Here is a 12,106-nt window from a genome sequence, read left to right as displayed (position 1 = left end):
TATCCTTCGATAATGAATCGGAGACCACTATCACCTTTTAATGCATTTGACAATGAACGCCACTATGCCTTTTAATGAATTGGACAATGAATCAAAGAGTCCACTTATAAAAGATAGATCGAAAAATGACTAAAAGAAAGTAGTTTTTAGGGTTTTAATCCAATTCATTTGAGTTTTATCTAAGAATAATCAATGAACTAACATGTGTAACAAGATTTAAAGAAATTACAAATGAACAAATTTCCAAACCAAATAAAAACTCATCAAAATTTCATCTCAAGAAGACTTGCATCATGCCAAACCATTGAACCATTTAACTTATTTTAGAAATCGGCTAAGGCATACATATATTCTAACGCGAGTTTCGTATTGATCCAAGCTCTAGTGCATATATACATATATGCTTATCTAAAAAACCCAGTATTGGAATGGAAGACAAATGCAAGAGGCCCACACAAAAACTCAATCTTGATACGTGATTTTGTTGAATACATTTATAATCTAATAATAGAAAATACGAAATCCCCGGATTCGGTACAGTCCCTCCTGTGATATTCCAACATCCCCATGAATTGGTTATTTACAAACAAATCATGAAAGGTCTAACAAAAATACTCTGTCTCCACATTGGATCAAGAAAAAGGATGTATGCAAAGACGAAAAATATCCTGTAAATATATGGTCACAATAGCAACGAGAGAGACACAAGAAGGTTGAAATTATCATGAATACCTCGTGTACAACAAGTAATCCATAGTGTCAAAGTTTGTGACTATCTCAAGTTTTTTGAATGTAATATGCTAACTCAATATTGAGGATGCAAATTAAAACCATCCTAACCAGCCTTTATATTCTTATACTGAAGGTCAACACATTCGTTGTCATAATCTGTGACATATATTTCAAATTCTTGCTGGATTAATTCATAAACTAATCATGAATTGATAATTACACAGAGAAATTTGAATAAATCTGCAAATAAATTGGATTTAAACAATATAAGATGCACTAAATAAGCTCGAAATCCACCAAAATCAATTAAAATTAATCCAATTACATATAGAATCCAAAAGAATCTATTATAATTCGAGTTGAGACACATAGATTATAATGAAATTAATTAAAATCAAAAGAATTTGTTATAATTCAAGGGGCAACCTAGATTTTAATGAAATTAATTAAAATCTGAGTCACAAACTCAAGAATTATATAAATTTTTAAAATTCATTAAAATATGAGTTAGATGAACCATTCTTATGGTCAAAATCAGTCTAAATTAGAGCATTAAAATCGCATTGCACATGATGTTTAATTTTATGAAAATGACAATTATACCCTTATTTTACTGAAAAATAATAAATTAACGGATGAGGGAAAAAAAATTGTATTTGCAACGTAATTTCAATCATTGGCACTCAAGCTCGGGTTTCATGCCTAACTTTGATTTGATTAGCTATTTCACGTCGATTATGAATCTCTTGCCATATGAGGTTTGGAAGCATATGGTGTCCCCCGTCAAATCGGATGTAACAATTAGAATTTGTTTCCATTGCCAACAAAAAATAAATAGATGAAAAACAAAAATGCTACAATAAATCGGGAAAATGAATTCTCACCATTCCTCCAAAACATGGAAAATGTCTACGTGGAATGAAAAATGTGGAAAATGAATTTTAAAGAAATTTTTGCCAATCAAACACCCAAAAAATGAAAAGATGGAATTGCAATTCCATTTTCCATGGAATTTCCTACCTATCAAACAAGGCCTAAGTGTTTGTAACTTGGAATTCGAAATCTATTTTCACTTTTATATCAAAAAGTCAAAATAGAAAACGAATTCTTCGGATGTGACATTTTGCATAGAATTCGTTTTAATCAAATAGACCCTTAGGCCCTATTTGATATGCAAAGTTTTCTATGGAAAATGGAATTTTTTTCCTTTTTTTCCCTTTTGTTGTTTGATTGGGCAAAATTTCCATAGAATTCATTTTTCATCTTTTTCCCACACATGTGCATTTTCCATGATTGGTGGAAAATCAATTCTCACCGTTTTCCCTATTTGATATGCAAAGTTTTCCATGGAAAATGGAATTTTTTTTCCTTTTTCCACATTTTTGTTGTTTGATTGGACAAAATTTCCATAGAATTCAGTTTCCATCTTTTCCCCATACATGTGCATTTTCCATGAATTGGTGGACGGTGAGAGTTGGTTTTCTAGCTTTTATTTTTATTTTTATTTTCAGTAATGAGAAATTTTTTTATCAACAATTGTAAAAAAATTATATCCCTTTAACTAGCATTTTTCATAAAAAAAACAAAACCAAATGAACACTAAAGATTTAAAATTTCAAAGTTTTTCAAGTGAAAAATTATACCAATCAAACACATTAATTGACGATTCCTAGGAAAATAAGTTCTAAGTAATTCAATTTCTTGGAATTCGTTTTCTTTCCACCCAAATTTCACCCTTGCAATCAAACGGACCCTAAGAATTATTGTAAAAAATATTTCTTTTTAATTGGCAATTTTCATGTAAAATAAAGCTAAACGAATACCAAAAAATAGACGATTTTCTTGATTTTTCTTTTTGGTAATGGAAATAAATTTCATCCCAAATACTAGTAAAATTTATCCCTTTAATTGACAATATTCATGTAAAATAAAGTCAAACGAATACCAAAAAATACTTTTATTTCGACATTTTCCACATGAAAAATTATATCAATTAAATACAATAATTTACAATTCTTAGGAAAACAATTTCTAGAAAATTCAATTCCCTGAAATTCGTTTTCTTTCCACTCAAATTTCATCTTTGCAATCAAACAAGCATATTTTTGGCCAATTCCATGGAAATCGAATTCGTATGGTTTTGATGGTTTTTTCTTTTCCAACTCACATAGAATTGGTTTACATTTTCTGCCTTTGCAATCAAATGGATCCTAAGGTATAATTAATTTAGACTTTTAAAAACTTTTATATATATTTAAAAATTTGAGTGTATTTAATATATACTTTTGATGAGTGCAATTTGTACACATATTTAGGCCACATTATTAAATATTTACGTCGTCAAATTATTAAATTCTACTAACATAGGTTAATTTTTCTTTATTTTTAGTGATGGACACGTTGGAAGAAATTTGAGAGAAAGGACCAAAATTGGATAAAAATGCAATTTTGGGATCAAACTTCATGTGCTAGAAATTCAAGGACTAAATTGTATGATTCTAAAATAATTGAGGACTTGGAGAAAATGAGGTATTAATGGGCCTCTTGGGCTGGAATTTAATGATGGTGGGAATTAACAAATACAATTGCAATTGCCAACGGAATTTAGGAAGCAGAGCACTTTAATTTTAATTGGACCTCTTTACCAATTTGGCTGCCAACCTTTGGAAGTGATGTTTATATATAAGAATATATATATTTGGGAAAAAATTATAACTCAGTGATTTAGTTTATACCAAATCCCAAATCAGGTGCATAGTTTGAAAATGCAAAACTCAAGTATAAGGTAATTAATTAAAAATATTTATTAATTAAACAAACTAAGGTCACAGTTATACAATTATTGGTCACATGGATATAATTACAAGTCACAGTTTATTTATTAGTCACATATTGTCAAATTAATTGGTCACAAATTATTTCGAAATCACAAATCAAAAATTTTATAGGTCACAAATTAAAAAAAATTATATGTCAAGATTTATCTATCGGGTCACATTTTTGAATTTATTGGTTACATATTATTTTTTTAGTTACAAATTATCGAAATTTAAGGTCATATTTTAATACTCAGCCATATAGAACTAAATAATTAGTCACGTACACCCAAACACCCAATCTCAATCCTGATTCACCACCAGTATTTGGTTACAAATCAACCAAATAGTTGGTCACAGACACTCTTCGTCCCATCTTGTCGCTGCGCCACCACCTCCACCGCCATCGTTGCAACCACCACCAATAATAACAATAACACAACACCAGTGCCACCAACATCACCACCTCACCAGTATCCACTACAACAAAAAAAGGTCTTTTCCAACATTTGAAAAACGTTGCCGAAGACTTTTTGCAACGTTTAGACCAATGTTGCAAACCTCAGTGTTGTCGTAGAGTGGGAGCCTACGACAACGCTGTTTAGACGTTGATGTAGCATCTACGGTAACGTTTAAAAACCGTTGCCGTAGAGAGCTACTGCAACGTTTTTTAGACGCTGCTGTAGATGCTACAGCAACATCTAAAAAATGTTGCAGTAGCTGTCAACGGCAACGTTTATGTAACGTTGCCGTTGATAGATACGACAACGTTACATAAACGTCTAAAAAACGTTGTCGTAGGCTCCCCATTTTTCTTGCATTTTCTCTGTTTTTGCTGTTTTCACCTGTATTACTGCTGAATCAAAAATAAAAATTTACCAACAATTGAAAAAAGTAGTGCACAAACTCAATTTGTCTTTTTCAGTACACATAAAACCCGTATGAAAATACAAAATGGAAATAAGATTAAAATTTCATTACATATTTTTTAACCATACAAAATGCAAATACATGAAACTCTAGCCTATACAACCTATATATCAATCCAAAATCTGTTTTCCTACAAAAGCACATGCATCATTTCAGCCACGCCTAGTTGCGAACATCATATCCGATAGTTTCCAACCCTACAACCGCTTAAAAAACTTAAAAGATACTAATCAACCAAAAAGGAGATCTAAAAAGCGAGTGAAATCTTAAGATATGATGTCAAATAAGCCTAATACTGCTCTTCGGCCAAGCAACAGTACTTCCTATGACTTCACTAAGAGTCCGAAGTTCATTTGTCGGTCTATATAATGTCAAACTATTCATGTACACTTCCCCAACCCAAACTTTCCAGCAGTGTCGTCCAAGTGGTAAGTGATGAACCTTTGTAAATGGATCTGTTGTTGCAATCTTTCCTTCCGCAACAACTTCTTCTTCCTCCTCAAAATACCAATGTAATAATTGACACCTTGTATTTTCCAGATTTGCGGTGCCTCCATGAACACCACTTCCTTGGTGTGACTACAATTCATAGTAATATAAAATTTCCAAAAAAATTCAATTAGATTTCTATATAATTTGGATTTATAACATATAAATATATAATAATGTAGGATACAAAAACCTGAGGAGTGAAAGCACGTGAACTCTTATCCTCCATATTCTGTAAGATGATACAAAAATTATGAAAAGTAAATCTACATGTACTTGACTATATTGTTGTACTGTTACCGTAGTATATATAAAAGTAAAAAATTATAACCTGTTGAGATAGTTTGAGAAGTACTTCAACCTTTTCTTCTAACGCTCCCATCTTGTCAATCTTTTCTTCTAATGTTCTCATCCTTTCTGATTGAGTTTGTAGTTGACTTTCAAGTTCTCTAACTCTCACATTACTTTGAATTTGTGGATGAAAGTTCTCTAACTCTCACATTACTTTGAATTTGTCCATCCACCTTTGATGGTGCAACTCCAAATCCAAGTCCTCTAACTCTTACATAGCGCTCAGGGCTTAAAACTCGAGCAGCAGCATCATCGCGAATGGAGTCTTCTGCTGGTGTATTAGAAATTGTTTCAGCACACGCTTCAATCCTTTTCTGTAGTCATGGAACTCAAAATTTATATTAACAAATGATACATATAATAAATCAATTTATTCTATGTTCAACATTAAATATAAAACACATACCACAGTGTCGGCAACGGCTTCGTTTATCGATTTTCCATCTTTTCTAAGATGGCCTTGAGTCCATACTCTAGATATCAATCCAAAATCTGTTTTCCTACAAAAGCACATGCATCGTTTCAGCCACGCCTAGTTGCGAACATCATATCAGATAGTTTCCAACTCTACAACCGCATAAAAAACTTAAAAGATACTAATCAACTAAAAAGGAGATTTAAAAAGCGAGTGAAATTTTAAGATATGATGTCAAATAAGCCTAATACTGCTCTTCGGCCAAGCAACGGTACTTCCTATGGCTTCACTAAGAGTCCGAAGTTCATTTGTCGGTCTATATAATGTCAAACTATTCATGTACACTTCCTCAACCCAAACTTTCCAGCAGTCTCGTCCAAGTGGTAAGTGATGAACCTTTGTAAATGGATCTGTTGTTGCAATCTTTCCTTCCGCAACAACTTCTTCTTCCTCCTCAAAATACCAATGTAATAATTGACACCTTGTATTTTCCAGATTTGCGGTGCCTCCATGAACACCACTTCCTTGGTGTGACTACAATTCATAGTAATATAAAATTTCCAAAAAAATTCAATTAGATTTCTATATAATTTGGATTTATAACATATAAATATATAATAATGTAGGATACAAAAACCTGAGGAGTGAAAGCACGTGAACTCTTATCCTCCATATTCTGTAAGATGATACAAAAATTATGAAAAGTAAATCTACATGTACTTGACTATATTGTTGTACTGTTACCGTAGTATATATAAAAGTAAAAAATTATAACCTGTTGAGATAGTTTGAGAAGTACTTCAACCTTTTCTTCTAACGCTCCCATCTTGTCAATCTTTTCTTCTAATGTTCTCATCCTTTCTGATTGAGTTTGTAGTTGACTTTCAAGTTCTCTAACTCTCACATTACTTTGAATTTGTGGATGAAAGTTCTCTAACTCTCACATTACTTTGAATTTGTCCATCCACCTTTGATGGTGCAACTCCAAATCCAAGTCCTCTAACTCTTACATAGCGCTCAGGGCTTAAAACTCGAGCAGCAGCATCATCGCGAATGGAGTCTTCTGCTGGTGTATTAGAAATTGTTTCAGCACACGCTTCAATCCTTTTCTGTAGTCATGGAACTCAAAATTTATATTAACAAATGATACATATAATAAATCAATTTATTCTATGTTCAACATTAAATATAAAACACATACCACAGTGTCGGCAACGGCTTCGTTTATCGATTTTCCATCTTTTCTAAGATGGCCTTGAGTCCATACTCTAGCTCTCAATCCCTTTATATTTCGATTTTTTTTCTCTGCAATAAATATTTGGTAATTACATATACTAGAGTAGGACAATTCAAATAAGAAGAGTAGATATGTTTGTAATTTTACCATTTCATGGGCAATACGTGGATATCCTTTTCGACCCATTGTATGGACAAGCTTCTGAGATGTTCTCATGTTGCTAAACTTTGAACTTTTTTCCTATTGTGAAATCATAAAGTATTAACGTACAGTAATTATAAAAAGTTGAAGCCTCGTATGCAAATATACTTACACGGAAGTCAGTTGAAAGTGTTTCCTCGACAAATTTTTCCCATGCTTCTTCAGATGTAATATTCTTCAGTCTAAGAAGGGCTGTACTGCGAGCTCTATTTATAGAAGATTCAACTTGAGTTCTGATTTGTTTTCGTAACCTTGACTTAAACGTCCTCCAATACTTTCCCATATATTGAAATGTTATTTTTTGATAACAATCAGTGACATCGAACCTTTGTTGTACTTGTATAAAAAACTAAATTAAAGTCTGAAAAAAATATAGTAATAATCTCAACAACATAATTAACAAATCCACCTGTACGAAATTCCAAAGTTCCATTTTTTTCTTCCCATCAACTGAATGCCAATCTTTAATTACAACAGGGACATGTTCTCGTACCATGGCTCCAACTATGCTAACAAACTTAACTGAGTTATGGCCGACTACTTGCCCATATTCGTTGAATTCAAGTTCCATCTTCTGATGACTATTTCCAGTAATCATTTTCACTTGAGTTGGACCCCTTTTCTTTTTCAGAACTTCTACAGTTGCATTTGACGGTGGTGTGTCTTGCTCATCATCAACTGGAGTATCTAAAGAATTCTCTGCTTCGCTCGACATCCGTACCTTCTTCTTATTGTTCTCTCGAATTGCCATAGCAATTTCAGCTCTCCGTTGTTTACACTTATTGGAAGCTCGCCTGGTAGACTGTAACAATGCAACACAAAAAATTAAAATGTCATTATGATCAAAGCTTAAGAAATAACTTACACAAATTGAAGAAAACATAATTACCTCAAAATTGTCCATTTCGTAATATATTTAATGCACTGTCAGTTGATTAGAAAGCTGCCCAAAATGTAGAATACAAATCTGGAACATCACAAGAAATAAAGGTTAGAGATTTTAACAAATTCAAAATGAGTTTTTTCAGCACGATATGAATACTATATATATCACATGTTAACATGTTAAAAAACTAATAGGATATAAGCTAGTTACCAAACTATTCTACGGATCACATAAAAAGCCTTCAACGCCTATCCTTGCATAATTCTCATCATCATCAAGATTATCAATATTTCGTTGTGATATATCTAGCGGAATAGTTATCTCATACGTAGTATCTTCTTCCATGTGTGAACCATGAAAGTCTCTTGATGGTGCTTGTAAAGCGACATACCAACTGGATGTTTCATTCTCTCTTGAGTAAAAGACTTGTTTTGCTTGTGTCGCCAAGATGAAAGGATCATTTTCAAATTGTTTGAGTCCCTCATGAAGGTTAACCAGAGTGAATCCATCTTCCCTTCTTATTCTGTTCACGATATTTGCCCAATCACACTTGAATATTGGAACATGAAATGCGTTGTAATCAAGAATTATAGCATCACGTAAAACACCATAATAAATAATTTGCCCAACTGCATGGGCATTATCTTTTGCACTGGATCTGCAAATAGTTGTTGCCTCAACTAAAATGCCACTATTTTGACATGATTTCTCTGCATCTTTAGTGTGAAATCGAAGACCGTTTATGACAAATTCAGAGTATGGCATGGATTGACATCTAGGACCACGTGCAAGCCACATCAAATTGCTCAAAACATTGTCCACCAGCAGTTGACATTTAATCTGTGTTTATTTTGAAAATGTTAGAAATAAAATTACTAATAAAACTGAGAGGCGTATATATATATATTTTTTTGGTATCCCAACCTTATCATCCAACCAGGTAGCAAAAGAATCAATGTGTTTCTTATGCAACAAAGTCTCATTTCTTTCTAGTCGCTTGTCAAAACTCTTGAGTTCAGCCATATGCATCCTAGGTAAATACAATATATCAAAAAATGAATACGGTAAAACAACTACAAATTTATTGAAGTAGTTATTTAATAAACATACTCTATATATGGTTGAACTTCTGTATTATTTGACAACACATAACGATGAGCAACTTTCAACGTGTCATCAGACAGTACAAGCGACTTCCCTTTAGATATTGTACGCCCTACAACCAAGAAATCACTACCATATTCTTCATTGCGTACAATCTTAGCACCAATTTCAGATGCTTGTGTTATGCATTTGCTACAAAACATTGCATTTTCCTCGACAACATAACGTTCAGCTATGCACCCTTCAGGTCGTGCACGATTCATAACATACCCTTTCAACACTTTCATATACTTATACAAATACAAATATTTGAAACATATACGACCAATTTCATAATGAATTTCACTGTTTGAATATCTTGATTGAATATTACCTCTCGAATGGATACATCCAACGATATTGTACTGGTCCACATAAACGAATTTCTCTCCCAATATGGATTGTCAAGTGAACCATTATATCAAAAAAGGAAGGTGGAAAATACCTTTCCAACATGCATACAATTTCTATCACGTCCTCCTCTAATTGATCGACATTATTTCTATCCACAACTCTATGGCATATTGCATTAAAAAATGAACACAACTTCGAAATGGAGTTCCTTGCTCCTTTAGGTAGAAGCCCTCTCAACGCAACTGGTAGTAATTGTTGCATTAAAATGTGACAATCATGAGACTTCAGTCCAACTATCTTCAATTCTTCCATCGAAATGCAATTTCCAATATTAGATCTATAACCATCAGGTAATCTCAAGTTAGCAAGCCTTTTGCAAAATGTTTCTCGTTCAAGTTTTGATAAAGTGTGAGGAGCAGCCGGTAGGTAAAATTTATCTCCTCTACTCTCAGGATGCAAATCATGCCTAATGTTCATAGCTTCTAAGTCCTTACGAGAGTTAATGCCATCTTTAGATTTTCCTTTGACATCCAAAAGTGTACTGAGGATGCTATCACAAATATTCTTTTCAACGTGCATCACATCCAAATTGTGACGTACAAGTAGAGTCTGTAAATAAAACAAAAGCTCAGTTACACGCTAGTAGAAGTATTAACTAAAAAGAGGGAAATGTTATAGCAATTACCTTCCAATATGGTAGATTGAAAAATATTGATCTTTTCTTCCACGTAATGTGAGATTGAGTTGTATTCTTCTTCCTCTTTGGCTTACCACATTTTCCCCAATCATTTGTAATTTTATCAACTTCAGTAAAATCTTCTTCACCATTTTTCATCTTCGGCCCAATACCGTTTTCAATATGTCCATTAAACCCCCTTTTTTTTTTTTGTGAAATGGATGGCCAAAGCAGAGAAATCTTCTATATCCCATGTATGCAAACTTCCTACCATGCTTCAACCATAGTGAATATGTATCTTCACGACAAATAGGGCAAGCAATTTTTCCCTTGACGGGCCATCCAGATATATTTCCATAGGCAGGAAAGTCATGTATTATCCACATCAATTAGCTTTTAAATTGAATGTGCACTTCGTAACTGCATCATACATCTCAACCCCATCATTCCATAACAATATCAAGTCATCTACAAGTGGTGCCAGAAAAACATCTATGTCATTACCAGGCTGCTTAGGTCCCAGGATTAATAAACTCAACATTAGACTTTCCTTTAACATGCATAATGAGGGAGGCAAGTTATATATAGTTAGAATTACTGGCCAACAACTGTATTTAGAGTTTAGATCTTTGAAAGGATTAAATCCATCAGTGGCAAGACCTAATCTAATATTTTGAGGATCTGATGCAAAATGTGGCCACCTTCTATTAATTGTTTCCCAACTCAATGAATCAACCGGATGCTTAATTTTGCCGTCCGAACTTTTATTACTTGCGTGCCATCTTAGTTGTGTTGACATCTCATCTATTCCAAACATTCTCTTAAGTCTTGGTATTATCGGAAAATAACGTAAGACTCTTGCAAGAACTTTTTTTTCAATTTTCTTAGTCCGTTTCTTAACTTTCCATCTTGAGGAACCACATTTTGGATAGACCTTGGCATGTTCAAGCTCCTTTCTATATAGACAACAATCATTATAGCATGCATGTATTTTCTCATAGCCAAGATCGAATGTATTAACAAGTTTTTTCATCTTATAAAATGAGCTCGGAAGTGTATTATTTTCTGGCAGCATGTCTCGAACAAGATTTATGAGTTCATCGAAACCACTGTCTGATAAACCATGTGAAGCTTTATGCTTAAACATAACAACAGAAGCTGACATCTTCGTAAACGCCTTACAGCCAGGATATAAAGGAGTTTCAGCATCATGAACTAAACTTTCGAGCTCTTTCTTTCTTCCATCAGGAGGGTTTTCAGGATCTTCATCGCATTGTGCATAGAAGTCCTCGAACATCCTACGTGACTCGAGCATTTGCACATCGACTAAATTTGATGTATTTGGTTGTTCTCCATAAAATATCCAGACGCTATATGCAGGATCCATACCCTGAATAACCAAATGTTTGTAGACTATATCATAATGGTGATGCATTAGATTCCTACGCTTAACACAAGGGCATACTATCATCTCTGAATTACTATTTTCACGAGCTCGTTCAACAAAATTACGTGCTCCAGCTTTGTATTGTTCTGAAAATCTGCAAGTTAAATTTTTGGCGAATTATACATTAATATATTATTTGTTTCATATTTAGATTTGCAAAATTAGTTTTAGATTATCACCTTGATAAGTGCAGCCACTCTTTGTCCATTATATCCTCCATATTCCTACTAAGATGAAGTCTTTAGCTATATGCTATACATTAGTAATAAAGTTTCAACTAATTAGACGGGAGGGGAATAAATCACAAGTTGGAATTTAGTAGGAATACTTCGAAATCTAAGGTCAAATATACTAAAAGAAAATAAATGGAATCCCTTTTAGTCATAGTAGGTAAGAAAAACGCAATAATCAAAAGAATAGATCATGTTG

The 12,106-nt window shown here is 33.1% G+C and overlaps 1 protein-coding gene across 1 annotated transcript; it reads right to left on the bottom strand.

Moving 5' to 3' along the window:
• Positions 1-10,615: 10,615 nt before the first annotated feature.
• LOC111381905 lies at positions 10,616-11,897 on the bottom strand. Its single transcript, XM_023005751.1, has 2 exons — positions 11,857-11,897; positions 10,616-11,771 (listed from the first exon to the last, which is right to left on the bottom strand). Exons 1-2 carry the CDS (start codon positions 11,895-11,897, stop codon positions 10,616-10,618), a joined length of 1,197 nt encoding a protein of 398 aa, XP_022861519.1.
• Between the last annotated feature and the right edge of the window lie 209 nt (positions 11,898-12,106).

The sequence above is a fragment of the Olea europaea genome, unplaced genomic scaffold (assembly GCF_002742605.1).
Source record: "Olea europaea var. sylvestris unplaced genomic scaffold, O_europaea_v1 scaffold239, whole genome shotgun sequence".
NCBI lineage: Eukaryota > Viridiplantae > Streptophyta > Magnoliopsida > Lamiales > Oleaceae > Olea > Olea europaea.
This window is presented reverse-complemented; position numbering and strand designations above follow the sequence as displayed.

Coding starts and splice junctions, on each gene's coding strand:
- LOC111381905 (XM_023005751.1), bottom strand. CDS start 11,897: ATGGAGGATATAATGGACAAAGAGTGGCTGCACTTATCAAG. Junction 11,772..11,856: donor GAGTGGCTGCACTTATCAAG/GTGATAATCTAA, acceptor TTTAACTTGCAG/ATTTTCAGAACAATACAAAG.